At 43.0% G+C, this 15,306-nt stretch overlaps 1 protein-coding gene across 1 annotated transcript in view; it reads right to left on the reverse strand.

Moving 5' to 3' along the window:
- LOC131581327 (multiple epidermal growth factor-like domains protein 6) overlaps positions 1-15,306 on the reverse strand; it is a 157,159-nt gene that overhangs the window by 133,401 nt on the left and 8,452 nt on the right. Inside the window, exons 2-3 of the mRNA XM_058843435.1 lie at positions 11,515-11,649; positions 10,770-10,879 (exon numbers count right to left, since the gene is read on the reverse strand). Coding sequence (XP_058699418.1) covers positions 10,770-10,879; positions 11,515-11,649 — 245 coding nt within the window. The remainder of the gene's footprint in view (positions 1-10,769; positions 10,880-11,514; positions 11,650-15,306) is intronic.

The raw sequence follows: 15,306 nt of genomic DNA on the forward strand, positions 1-15,306 counted from the left end.
TTCTATCAAGTGAGCAGCAATGCCTCGTGGTTGCTGGCAAGGTTCTGCCTCCCTTTCTAGACAATGCAATTAACTCTTCTGCCCCCTTTTAGATGAAATAAATATCAGCACTGAAAATGCTGTTAAATGACTGTAAAATGGTATTTATGCTGGAGAATTCTGCTGCAGTCATTACACCTGAGAAAACAAATTTCTAGGTGGATGATGGCTGACAACAAATAGCTGTTTCCTTAAAAGCACTGAGAGGACACTCAAGGAGACACAAGGCAAAGGATGGAGGGAGTTTGCTGTAGAAAAAGTGACATGATACACATTAACACATCTACTCTTAAGCCTTAAAACACAGCCTCTGGCATAAAGCACATACCCAGGCCCAGCTTGAGAGAATTGCAGACAACGTCTGGAGAGGAACAGGGACAGGCACCACAGGCTTTCCTTTGATGCTAAAATAATTTTTAAAGGCCACTGTTCCTGGCTTAAAATAGATTTAGAGGTACCAGAGCAGAGAAGTTGTAGATCCTCCTTCCTGGGAGTGTTCAAGGACAGGACTTGGAGAAACCTGGCCCAGTGGAAGGGGTTGTAAAAAGATGAAAAGGTCCCTTCCAAACCTGTGGCACAGTCCTGACTGAAGAGCTAAACCCACACATTTCTAGAGTCTCCTTTTTCCCTCCGACAGAGCAAATCTCTTCATATCCCTGTGTCAAAGTGTTTAGGTCAGCAAAAACAATTAGCTACCCAAATTTGACTTTGTCAGTCACAGTCCTTGCAGTGCTGCTCGAGGCAGCTCCTCTCCCTCCCCTTCACAAGAGACATTGCAGTGACAATGCCTCAAGAGCATCTCACGGCAGCAGCAGCAATCAGCAGTGACACACTGATGCCACTGAAGTAGAAAACAACAGCCAGCCAGGGCTTGTCTGTGGAGGGTTCCCCTGATGTTTGTGCCTCTTTGGAAATGCACATCAGCCCAAAGATTTTTGAGGATGGGAGGCAAAGTGCAGCAGAAGTGTTTGAGCTCCGACTCGGAGCATAGAAAGCTGGAAAAGGGGAGAGCTCTCTGCAGACAGGACAATGAAACACACAGCAACCATCTCCAACCTCGCTCTGAAAAGCTACAAAACGCAATAAAAATATTCTTAAAGACATAATAATCTGCTGGATACTCTGCCAAATCAGTTAAAATTCCATGCTGTCTAGATGCTTTATGAACACAGGGGCTGCATCCAGAGCTCCAGAAGCGCTGCATGTACTGGGTGCTGGCAGAGCTCAGCCATGGTACCTTGGGCTAATCAAATTCATCTGCATTACCTGATCAGATTCTTTGGGATGCAGCTCGAATCCCTGAAGCAATCTGGAAACCCAAATAAATCTGCCCACAGCCACACAGAGGCCATGCAGGTGTCATGGAATAGAATCCAGATGTTTCTGGAGACTCCAAGTCTGCTCATTCACCTTTTGTCAGTGAATGTACCTGCACAGCGCCCCTGCACAATGCTCAGCTTTGCTGTGACTTGCAGCCACATTTCCTCACCCAACAGCAAATAAATGCCAGCAGACAGACAGCAGCTCTCCCCCTGTGATTTTTTACTTTTTCCTCTTGCAGCAAGCCCAGAATAAACAGCCTTTTGTGGCAAAGACAACAGGGGTGAATTCTCTCTCTCTCTCGTGGTTATTCTGAGGTTCATTTCCTTCTGACATATTTGTTTGCAGCTGCAGCTCTGCTGTCTGTCTACCTGTCGCTTCCTCCTCGTGGCTGTGGAGCCCAGGCAGTGCAGAGCCTTTCAGCAAGATGGGCTGGTGATTATATCCTGTCAGACCTAGGACAGAGCCAGGCATCATTTTTCAATCAGCGTTTTTACCGCTCCCGTTTTAGGATGGCAACACTTTCATTCCTCGCAGCTTTTTAGTGGCTGCTTTGAAGGGCTTTTTCATCTGGAGAGGTTCATGTCTTGCTGGTGATGAAAGGTGTTTCTAGGGACAATATTGGCAAAGAGCAGGTGGGTGTAAGGAGGGAAGCAAAGAAGAAAGAATGGAAAGTTTGGAGGAAGCCATGCTTTCAGGTTTTTTGAGTCCTGCCTAGGGTCTTGCTCACAACTGGAATTAATCTCTGAATCAACTGTTATCTACCATCAGAACAGATAAAGCCATTTTATCTCAACCATAACTTTTTTCCTTGAGAGATTACAGACCTCCTGCAGTGATCTGTGCACTGCATTTGTCTTCTGCAAATCTGTGCCCAAAAGAACATCCAACTCATCTTTCTCATGGGTTTCTAACCAGCTCCAGACTTGTGACACTTTATATTAAGGTCGAATGTTACCTTCACGTTAATTTGTAGCTGTATACATCTATAATTTAAATATGCAAATCCCATTTTGTTTCAAGCATCAGGAGACCTGTCAGTTGTCAGCAGAGTACAGGAGACAGATTACAGATTACATGTGTCACCATGAGACCAAAGCTTGTCAGGAGATGACTGTTTTGATAGACCTCCGTGATGAGGATGACATTGCAGATTAGAAATAGACTTTTTTTCTTAATACTCAAAATAATATTTTTTTTTCTCTTGAAAAAAGAGGTTTCATTTAGGTGTAGGGGTTAAAACAAAAAATAAGTCAAGCAGTGCTTTTTTGTTTCTCAGATTTTCAAGGCAATTATGTCACTGGAGTGCTGAAGGACTAAACCTTCCAGTGAGGCCAGAATCAGCTAAAAGGCTGCAACTGAAGACTTTACTGCATCTAAATCTTCACTAAATTTGCTAAACTGCTCATAAACTGAAAGAAAAACACATCAGGTTTCCCCCCTTCTCCCTGTGCTCCAGGAAGGGCCCAAACTGGCTTTGTAGGTGCCGAGAGGCTTCGCTGTCCCACCTGGGGCAGAAAAGCGGCCGTGGCAGCAGCTCCAGGGTCAGCAGGAGCAGAAGTGCAGGAGAAGAGCCCAGGTGAAGGCAGCAGTGACAGCAGGACAGCCCTGGCAAGCCCGAGCTGACAGAGGCTGATGACACCCTGAGGATTACACAGGGACACAAAGCTGAGTTTGCTGTGAGCTCACCTGATGGCAGCACCAGGGAACGTGGAGAGATGTGCACTGAGGGGGATGATGCACTGAAAGCAGCAATGTTTCCATGGGAAATGAGACACTGAGAGGGGAAATTTGAAAAGGTCATCTTCATTTCAGACTATTTTTAGCCAGGGCAGAGTTGTCCAGACAACTGAAGTCAGGCTTTAAATCCAAAACCACCTAAAGTTATAAAGGGGTATTTTTCTAACGCATGCTGGGCAGTAGAACACTCTTAACCCTGAAGAAAAATCACCTGAAACAGCCTCTGAAACAATTTTAAATGTCTGAAATCCACAGTGCAGGAAAGAATTATAGCAACGAGATAAATATCTACTGGACTATCAGATCACTTCATAGAAATCAACACCTTCTGGCTTTGCAATATGAGTTTGCAATGCAATATTTGCAATTACTGTAAAGATTTAAAACCTACTCTATGTATTCTTTCAGTGAATCAAACCAATTTGCTTTAGAACTGGGTGAGTTTAGAGCAGTGGCTACATCTTTAACACAAGATCAAGCATTGCTTGCTGGCCACAACCAAAAGTGGAGACATTCAAGCACCATCATGTGAAACTGCCTGACACTGCTCGAGTTTCCTGTGTGCTTCTCACATGACAGACAGAAGGGAAGTGCCACGGTGTTCTCTTAACTTCTGATGAGATGAAACACGTCAACACACCTTGTTAGCTCTGCTTGCTGTTCAAAACACACCCATGTTTTCAAATTTTACTCCTTGGAAGGGTTTTGGACGCTCCAAGCACACAGCACTGTTATTACCTTGACAAGTGCTAAGAAAGGGCTCATTACCCCAGTCCCTAATGCAGAACAAGCGATTGCAGCCCATCCCCAGCCTGCAGGATGCTCTCAAGCTGTCAAGAGCTCACTGTGGCTCCTTCAGAGCTGCAGGAAGGCCCAAAAGCATCTCCACCTTCCTGTGTGCTGCCTGCCAGCGCTTCTCCATCACAGGGAGAGCGTGGTAGCCAAGAAACAGCCACAGGATTGAAGGATCACAGCTCCTGAGAGTCCAAGAGCAGCAGAGGAAGAACAGAACTGAGGGTCCCACTAGGAGAGAGGGGGATCACAAGGTTTCTCTCTGCCAGAGCATAGAGGTATTTTCCTACCCTGAGCAGCCTCATCAGTCATCTCTGCTTCCCTTGCCATGACAGGCTGGCATTTTACTAATGACACTGAGCCATTTGAAGCAGGAGAATGACTGTGCTGAAACAGAAAAAAACCCAAACTTGGCGTCTTTCAGATATTACATGCACTAAACTAGAGCAATCTGAACATAAATTATCTCTTGTGCCATCCTCTTCCACTCTCCCCATGGGCTAATGGCAAATTTTCAAGTTCAAAATGTTGTTTTGGGTCAGACTTTGGGGGACTCATGGCCAAAAGATGAAAACAAAATACCAAAACCCCTGGCACAATGAGGGCCCAGCTATCAGAACTAATTTATCCCCACAAATATTTAAACATTTTATAGTTTCAGAGGGAAACAAAGATCCATGAAAACTGAAGACATCCCTATGGGCAACAGAACCATGGGAGCTTTCAGCTTGTCATTTGCTATTTTAAAGAAGGAAAATTTGTAGCACTGGTTCATGGATTTACACTGCCCTTGTGTAGGTCTTCAGCCTCAAAGAAGAAAAACTTCATCTCTACAAGAGACCAGGACGGCAGACAGGACATTAATCAGAAGTTGTATCAAACAGGTCTTTGCAGCAAAAAACATTTCCTAGAGGGAAATGGAAGAAAATTCTTTTTCACAGTGAAAGAAAAGAGTATTTTTATTTGCAAGAAGATATATCAGAATTCCTGCCATTTTAATCAATGGCTTCAAAAAAACCCAACCAAAACACCTTTGTTTCAAGCAGTTTTATAGTGTAAACTCTGATCTACCTGGTCCAGAAGGTGCTGACATTTTTCTTTACCATAATCTTTATATAGTTCAATATCTTAATAGTGTGTGACCAGAGTGAAGGCAGAGATTGACAGCTAGTCAATGAACTGATGAATATCTCCCTCATAAGCATTTCATTTAGCTACCCAAGCAGTGTGCATTTTGCCTTTATATACACATTCCAATGCTATTATCTTACACTTAATTACTTGGGTCTCAAAGCCCCTGACGAAGGAATGAGCCACCATTATCAACATTTCACGTACTGCAAAGCCTGTACGGCTTTGGTGGGGTAAAATTTGCTGAAAGTTACAGCACTAAATATCCAAGGTCAGTGGCAGGTGGAAAAGAAAGCTCTTATCAGGTGAGCACACTGCTTCTCAAGATGTGTGCTTGGGAAGCACTTACTGCAGTCTTTAATAATCTGCACCAGACACTGCAAAAAACTTAAAATTCCACTTATGTGACAGCAAACATTTGTGTAAAATTTGAATCTATTGACACTTTATCTGTTAAACATTGGAATATTGTATTCAGCTTTCTTTAAGGAGGACAAACACCATGTCACCGTGAGATGACTTTCCTGACAAGTCTTCCCTGGTCATTCCTCAATTATTTTTAAACATTTTCCAATTACACTCATTGTCTCAGACTCAATTGTACTTATTCTTTCTTAATTATGGGAGCCTCTTGCAAAACATTTATCATGCTCAGATTTTGTATCAGTCAAGAAATTATAAAGCCTGTTCAGTTCTCACCCTGGTTTTTTATTTTATGTTTTAAAACCCATCAGGAAGCACTCAGTAAAACCAGCAGCAACTTGAAATTTGATGACAAAACAGTTAAAGAGTCAAAACTAACCCCTCATTTTCCATTGAGCAATTCTATGTACACGAGGAGTAAATAAATACACCCTTGTATGTAGAATTTGGAATGTTTTCACTGGCTGCATGTCCAAGTAAAAGTCCCAGGGCTGAATTAAAAAAGGTAAATGAAATTACTTTACTCCCATGTCCAGCTCAGGTGGCTACCAGGCCTTGAACAAGATTACCAGGACAACTAGTGAATATCAATGACACCAGCATTGCAGCAGAATTTATTCTTGGCACTGGGTTTTGCCTTCTCTCTTTTTGTTACAGGGTTTCCCTCCCTTTCACTGGGCCAAATGGGGATCACAAGTTCCAAACAAGTTAAAAAACAGAAAGAAATGCAGCTTGCAAGTTTACATTGTAATTGATATAAGTCTATTATTACAAGACAAATTGCAGCAGACAATGCAAGAGACAGCTCAATCTGTTACCGAGTCCCTGCAATGGCTGTATGAAGAACTCGACCATTTCACTCATAAATCTTCCTCCTAAGTTTTCATTGCTGCTTGTATGGGAAAAATAATAAAAACTATGGAGTGACGTGAACAAGGGATGCAGTAACACATTTCTAAACACAATTACATTAAATTTGTTACAGGAGCCCTGACCCTTTCAGCATCTAATCAGGAATATGTCGTGTCCCAGGCTGCAAAAACACCCCACGATTCCTTTAAAAAGTCATTAGCTGCTATCATGCCAATTGTGAGAAATCATCTCTGCTGAGATCGCTGTGAGGCACTGGGCTGTCATCAGCCACTCTGGAGGATCCATCACAAACTTTCTTCAGGACAAAATTTCATTTCCAGGACACTGACCTACTCCCTAACTCAACAGCAAATACAAACTCCACAGGAGGAAAAATGGTTAGAAGATTCCTGAGATGTACATTCCCATTTACTTCTTAGAGCAATGAATTTAGTGATATTTTTATACTAATTTCTTTTCTCTTGTCTGGAGCTCACAGCACCCAGCAAGGAGATCATGAGAATCACTGCACAAGTAAAACTTTAGAATTAGCTGCCAACGTTGATGAGAGAAACAGAAGAAAGGAAAAAAGATTGGAGAGGGGGAGATATAAAGTGGGCTACATGAAACGATTTTGCTCAATGAGTTCCAGTGCAGCTATGAAATGCCTGTGGCTCCTCCTCTGTCAGGAGGCCACAACACCAGAAGTGACAGAAGCCAAGATCACAGCCAGGAGCACCAAGGGGCAGCTTTCTGCCAGCACCTTGGGGTCTCCAGGCAGCTGGAGCCTCCCTTCCCCTGACAGCCCCCAGGAGGGGCTCTGGGCACTCCTGGCAGCTCAGGGACAGAGTGTCCAGGCACAAGGACATGGCCCCTGCACCAGCAGTCCCCTCTGACAGCCTCACTCACAGCCCAGCACCAGCTTGGACACTGACATTTTATAGCACGCGCTCCAAAACCAAACTGGATTCCCTGGCACCCATCCCTTCCACTGAATCCTCAAAGAAAAAGATGCTGGTGGAAGAGATCCCCTTTTCCTTTTGGGTTAAGGGTTGGCAGGAAAACAGCCAGATTTACAGTCAGGTCACACAGACAAGTAGGGAGGAGGGCACAGACTAAGCTTAATGATCATTTAAACCCAGAATGTATTGATTAACGCAGCCACATTAAATCCAAGCTACTTTAAGAGCCATATTCCAACATCAGCCAGGAAACCTAGAGGCTATGGCTGTTAGTCTCACAGTACAGTTCTTCTTCCTTTTGCTTGCACAAATATGATACAAACCTCAAAAGAATCTGACTGGAGGCACCTGCAACAGCTAAAAGGCCTTACACTCTAAATTACCTTGCTTTTGTTAGGCAGGTGAATGGTCCATAACATTCTTCCTGAAAGAAGGTTTCTCCCTTCAGAATTCAATTTATAAACTCACTACTGCCAGGCTGCGATAGCAGCTGCTGTATAAACCTGAAAATGATGACTACTGGAATTCCATTCAAACCTCAGGAATCAATAGAAAGCAGACAAACGACCCAAGATAAAAGTTCCACCCAAGTGCAAAGAGCAAGGACTGCAGGATCCCTCTCATTGTTTTTACAGGGGATGCAGTCACCATCCTGTGAAATAGAGACTGCACAATCTCATTTCAGCTTGAAAACCTGACCTGTGCTATCCACACACTGCACCCACACAATCTGCCTGCTGGGAATGCCTCAGTTCCATTGGTATTGCCAAGCAAAAGGAGCCTCAAAAGACAATTTATAATGGCAAGGACAATTTATAATTTGCTGAGATATATTCCATTTGGTAAAAGCTTTTTATAAGGCCTTCTTGGAGACTGTGATCCTGCTTACCTTGAAACAGCAGCTCTTCTGTAAGTTAATGACAACCAACCTGCCTTGGTGTCACTCTGGCTTGTCTCAACTCACCCACATAAACTTGTTTCTGTGGGCAGTAAAGAAATACCCAATCACAGCTTAAATGAACTAATATTGTCTGCAGGCAGCACCAGCTCCATTGTAAACAGCTCTGCATTTTATTTATTGTTATAGTCCTTCTGACTCATACTGCCTGACAGACAAGCCAGGTGAGGACATGAACATATTAGAATTTAAAAGGGAAAAAACGCAATACTTAAAAATCTGCCTTCCTTTGAACAAAGCACAATATGCTTCAGTTGAAAAGGAAATTATCATTTGCCTAATACAAAAGAAATCCTTTGTCCCAATCACAGCCTACTCTGAAGGAATGACTTTCTTCCCTCTCTTAAGAAGCCAAATGGATGCAGTTCTGTAATTTTGGAGAGCTTTACACAGTGTGTTAAATTACAAGACAACCCATTGTGGGTTTATCAAATTGTGAGCCAGTGTGTGAGACAAAAAAGATTCTCATTGAGAGTGGGTGATGGAGTCTAAGTCACACAGAATTTGGTCTATAGTATGCTAGAACACAGTGAAATGAAAGATTGGTGCATATATTATTCCAGGAATACTATGAAATATTTGGTAGTGAGCTATAAAACCTTCCTACTCTGAGATGCACTAAAAAAAAACCCCCATGAACAAATACAGGGGTTCATTTGCTGCATTCTTTGCCTACTGCCCACCTGCTTTGACTCAGAATTTCCTCTCACAAAGGTAAAAGCAAGGCTGAGAAATTCAGTAAGAGCACCACAAGAACATTCAAGTTGAGAAGCAACAGCCAGATATTCCACTGGACACCACTGAGGATATTCAGTGATGTTATCCACCAGACACTCACTCATCTGATAGCAATCAAATTCCATTTTCTTCTTGCTTTGTTAAAATTCAATACCTAAATAAATAAATAAAAATTTAAAAAAGGCAGCATCCTTAATTTTACATCAACATTAATAAAATATTCTTGTTTTAGAGATTATTGTTGAGGATGCATTTTATCCAAGCACCAGGTGCACTTGAGACAATTTCCACTGGACTCACCATACTGGCAGCGAGGGCCCTGGAATCCTGCAGGACACTGGCACACCTGGGACCCTTCTCCAGAGCATTTCCCTCCGTTGAAGCAAGTGCCAGCAGTGCAGAGCACTAGAGCACACAAACACAACAGGACAGGCTATTTTAGTTCTTTTTGTGCCAAGGACCCTCCAGAACAGACACAGTCCTGTTGCAACACGACCTTCCCAATAAGAAGAAACCCAGGTTTTTATTGAAGGGCAAAGGACTTGGTATCATAGGTGTAACTACCTTGTTGATATGAGGAAATTTAATAAAAATTAGACTTAGGTATTGCAGTTTAATCTGAAGGTGCTTCAGGACTCAAAGCACTGCCTGAATCCAAACTAAAATAAGAAAAACTGCCAGACAATAATGTAGGAATGGTTAAAAACCACTGATGCACTGGGAGATATTATATATGTGGAAGGGAATTACAATTCTTCCCTTCCTCTAACACAGAACAGTTTTATTTACAATAACTCAAATTCCACATGCTTGAGCCAAACTTGCAAAGAGTATCAAATATAAAAGAGTAATTCAACCACTTTAGTGCCTTAAAGAATTCAAAGCAAGTCTGCACTGCTCTTTCAGGAAGAAAATTTCATTTTGCCACTGGTGCTCACATACCTTAAACTCCTTTACACCAGAGATTAAAACACAGCTTGTAAACATATTTTTGACTTCTAACAACTAAACAGGTGCACACTAAATATGTAGATTCAGGCTGAAACTAACAGGAATACCTCTCAGGCTTGTTTTTGTTTTTTAACTACAAAGAGACAACCATAAAAGCAAGCTCTTCGAATGCATACCCTGAAGTTGGTATGAAGATTAAAAAATAAATAAGAACAGATGCTAACTTTCATATAGAAAACACAATTACTGACTAAACAGTAACAAAACAAAACACTGAGTAGGTTGCCATCTTCTCCTGATGTCTTGTTAACAGTGGCTGAAGCGCTGCCTTATCATTTCAATTAAATTCCATCTTTCAGGAAAGCATCCAGTCAGAATCAGAAATTAGTGAGAGGAACGGGTCCTCCTCAGATGGAGACCCACAGGGCAGGAACAGCTTCCATGAACTTCAAGGAATTATTTCAATGGCAACAGCAGAAGTGCAAATGCCATAACCAGTGAGACCCCATGGTGAGCTCTACACCCAAGGAGCACAGCAGATTTCTCTGCATCATTTGGGTAACAGCAATAAATTTGGTTGGCCTGCCAAAGCCAGGCTGGCACAAAAATGCTGCAAGAACTCCAATTGGAGTTTAGACTGTTAATCTAAACTGTTTCACTGCGTGGATTAAACTTAGAGCTCTTTGCTACTTTTACGTGAGCGCTTTTGGATTTTTCAAGGACCTTTATGCGCCCATCACCAGGGAAATCCCAGTTACAAATCACAAGAAACAAAACCCTTGTGTCTGGCAGTGGGGATTGAGCAGGAAGGCAAGGCCTGAGGATTTCACCTCTTGGTTTGCCCCAGGTTTGTCCCAACTCACAGTGCAGACAGCCGCGTTCGTTGTCGCGCTGGGCCCAGCCAGGGCAGCACTTATAGACAGTCTGCTGCTCCATCCTGTACACCTGCTTGTAAACCGTGTAGTAGCCAGACCTGTGGGGCAAGGAAGGTTAAGAGAGCAATCACAACTCCTGCTCCACTCAGCCCCACCTCACCAGCAGCACGCTGTACTCGTGTGTCGTATTTATCAGACATTTTTTCAGCCTCCTTCAGAAGTTCTCGTTAAAAATAAGCAAATACAGCAAACTGCATCCTGGGAACATCCAATGGCTCTGATGTGCTATGTCCACATATTATTTTGAAGAATTTGTATTCAGGCTAGTCAGAGGTAACTTTCCCCCCCCCCCCCCAATCAATTTTGGGTTTAGCTGTTGGGGGAGTCAGATCTCCCATCAGTTCTAAGAAAGTGACAGAAACAGAAAGTTCAATTTTTCAAAGTCAATGACTTGACAGCTGGGCTTCACCTGAACAAGACAGGAACATTTTCTGATAGTGTAAAATTCTGAATCTAAAGCCAGCCACGAAGCTCATGAGCAACCCAAAACACATTAAAAAGTCACATTTTCTACTCAGTAATAACAGATTCAAGCCAAATCTCAGGAGGACACTATGCCCATACCCACACACTTCAGATGAAACAGTTCACAACTTCTCTCACAAAAAAGTTAAAGATCTTGCACAAAAAGATTAGCAACAAAACCTGTTTATAACAATAGATGATACATTACCTTCTCTCATAGCTCACACACCACCTCCCCTTTGTGCAGCCTTGTTTCCACATCTTGACCATCCTGTTGAAGGACTGAATGCAGGGCTCCTGGTGTCCCACCAGGGCCAGCTCAAACACTGGGCACACATTTGGCCTGGGGGGAGAAAGAAAAAGATCATTTTTATTCCTAACACCAAATTTAGACATCTAGAGAAATGCACATGGAACTATGCTGTGTGTAACTGTTTGAAAGAGGGTTTTTACTGGTGTTTGAACACGCTGCAGCTCTGAGATTTAGCAGGCAGCATGTGAACAATGTACTGAAACTCAGGCTCCACACAAGTCCATGAAAGATTTACCACAGATTCAAGGGCAGATAAGATTTATCTAAACTCTTGCTAGGGAAATTGTATATTCTGTAAGAGCCCCCTCGCTTTCAGTCCCCTCAGGGAAACACATGAAATTCGTAAGAGGAAGGATCCTTGTTCTCTGCTGATTATTCCTAAAATAACAGGACCAAAATAAAAGCGCTGCTTTGGAGGATGATATGTAATCTTCATCCTGCTACCTAGCCAGAGTTACAAAAATAGCAGGATTGCAGGAGGTATGGAGGGTCATAACAAAGGTTACATGCTGATGGTTTTGCAGAGATTTTGTCTGCCTTATCCAGATTTCTTTGCCCTGGTATAAATCAGGAAATTCTGCGTGACAGAAAACAACAGCATCAAACATTCAGGGTCTAACTAAAACCATAAAGCATGAGGGGTTTTGTCATTTTTGAAGGCAGGAACCTGTTGTGACACAAATGAAACTAATTCACTGATTTTTTTTTTGAGTAGTTTATAGATCGTTAGTGCAATAATTTAATCACCAATTCCCCAAGACAGCCAGGTGAGGCTTTGCAAGCACCAGCCTCAATAACTCAGACACAGGGGGGAACAGGGACCTTCTACACCCAACCTGGCAAAAACAGCACTCAGCAGATGTGTCCTTCCCCAAATTTCACTCAGTCCTCTCCAAGCTCGAGGGTGATGGAATAACACCCTGTCACACGTTTCCTGTCCCTCATCACAGGTAGAAACATGACCCTGTGCTAGAAAACCTGGGGGTGCCACTAATAAGAGAGCAGCTCTAGCCCAGGAGCTGCCTGGCAGCTGGTCATCATCACTTACACTGGATATTGTTAACATCTCATCCAGGATTTATGGTGCTTTTTATCTCCGAGGCTCCCTATTAAGCCTGAACACCGCACAGGGTAGCCCTGCTAACAAGGGAACATCTTTCATCCACAGGTCTTCAAGAAGTTTACAAATATCATTAAATTAAGGCTGTGCAGAACAAGAAAATACTACAATCATGATCAATGTTACTGCAGAGCTGAGCCCTTGGAAGGAGCCCTGCCTGGATGAAATCCACAGCAATCCCAGTGCTGAGAGTGGGACCTGCAGCCAGGTCTCCCAAAGGCACCACAGCTGCAAGGGAATGCCTGGGACATCATCTCAGGGTAAAGAGGACCTTTGTCCAACAAGGACACTTCAGGAGGAGGAACAGACTGAAACCCAATGCCAACAGCCCTCAGGAATCCAGGCAGCCCATGTAAAGGAAATTAGGAGAAGAAAGCTCACAACTGTAAGCTCTGGTTGTCACCAAGTGGAAAAAAAATAAAGAATCCATTTGAACTGGAACACCTGGCCTTGACAGAAGTCACTTTCCTGAAGTAGAATATCTGTTTCTCCCAGGCTTTAGAGAAATCATCTCCATCCTCCTAAACCACAGGGCCAGTGGACATCCCTCCATGTTCTTCCTCCTCCAATGCACAGTCCATTCTCAATATTGCTCCATATTTCCCATTCCCCAGGTCTGCCAACACGTCAAAGCAGAACAGGAGATGGTCACAGCCCAGTTTCACATTAAATTCCTCGAGATTCCCCCACATTCCCAGTGTCACCTCCATTACTTTGCAACCCTTCCCACATGTCCCAGCTACCCCTTCCCTCCAGAATTACCTCCCCACTTAACATATTTAGCTGAAGTTCAGAGCCATTGTTCCCAAGCCATTCTTAGCACAAAGTCTGCCATTTGTTTCCCATCCAAAGAAGATCTTTGTGCGCCCAAAAACTTGTCTATATTTTTTTTTTCCTTTCCATTACGTCAGTTGGTCTAATAAAACCCTTGCCTTACTTAGCAACCATGCCTCACTTAGCAGGCTTTTTAAAATGACTCTCCCTCCAGTGAATAGAACATCATGTTCTGATAATTCATGCATATCTCCTTTTATTAGAATTGCCTAAAACTTTCCAGATAAAGGTACATTCATATGCATCGCTCTTCCATAAATAAAAGAGAGGAGCTGACAATTGTTGCAATGACACACTGAGCCCATCCCACAAGTTCCTCCTCATGTGATATTTCCATGTTTCCAGGAATAGTAGTATTGGCTTCTAGGATATAGTTAATGGGAACAAATGACGCTCACAGAACAAAACAAGCCAGCAGCAGAGTCATATGTTTTTGAAGATTTATTCAAAGTAAGTCATTCCTCCTTGATGCCCTTGGGATAATTTAAAGGCAGATATCAAAACTGCTGAAACACTATAATTAAATTGCAGCAATTGCATAACATGTAATCCTGTGCTGGCAAAGCTGGGAATCAAACATGCCCTCTTCAACAATTCAGCATCTTCACAGCTCCCCACACACACAGTCAACACGGCAGTTTTTAAGCCATCTGACTCACTTGATACCTCCAAACTTCAGAACAGCTTCTGGAACCAGGCTACAGCTACTGAAGGCACAGTTTCATTTGTGGAACTCTGCTAATTGGAGGCCATCCGGGACTAAGCTGAAGCCTCAAGTGGATGGAGCGGTGTATTAGAGAGCAACTCCTGTTTTACTGCCCTGCCCTTTGCATCCAGGAGATATTCCTTAATGGGAGTTGAAGTGTTAAAACAAGCAAAAGACTCCAAGGGATATTATGGGCCACGATTTGATTGATACAGCGGCCCCTTGAAGCCTTTTTGCACTGGTGCTCTGCGCTAGCCAAGGCTAACACCAAGGCTATTATTAGCTTGTCAGTCTGACTCAGGCAAGGCAGAAAGCTCTCTTAATATTTGCATTAGGAGACTGCCCTTTAAACAAAGACACCCTACACACTTCCAGCTCAAGACTTGAGATTCTAATGAACAGATAATTAGACCAAAACGGAGCAAGAGCAGCATGGGCTAATCATATGGCTGTGGCGCCTGTGAACCGCCGCGCAACGGGAGAAGTTCAGAGAAAATTAAAAGCATCTCCAGGCGGGATGTAATTCATTCCTGCGTTTGGAATTTTAAAAAGAAAAGGAACAGATCTACCACAAAATCACAGAATGGTTTGAGATGGAAAGGACCTTAAAGATCACCCAGTTCCAACCCCTTGCTAAGGGCAGGGACACCTTCCACTATCCCAGCTCCAAGCCCTGTCCAACCTGGCCTTGGACATTTCCATTTGTAAAGGTCCTTCACACCTCTGCGACAGGGATATTTTCTTTTTCTGCCAACGCCTGGAATGGTGAAGCAAATCTCTCATTCTACCCATCTATTTTTTCCCAGCTCAATACAAGAAGCTAAAGGTAGGTAGATTTAACAGTAGTGAGAGAGCAAACACACATCAAGATGTCCCTAAAGATTTCTTTCAACAGCACAAACTTTAAATCAAAACATTAACGAATACGAATTTGGCTGTCTGATTTCAGGTCTTTCCACAGAGACTCTGTGAATGACACCACCTTCTACACTAAGTCAGACAGCTGTTAACATCCCCCTAAAAATGA

The sequence above is a fragment of the Poecile atricapillus genome, chromosome 8 (genome assembly GCF_030490865.1).
Source record: "Poecile atricapillus isolate bPoeAtr1 chromosome 8, bPoeAtr1.hap1, whole genome shotgun sequence".
Lineage (NCBI taxonomy): Eukaryota > Metazoa > Chordata > Aves > Passeriformes > Paridae > Poecile > Poecile atricapillus.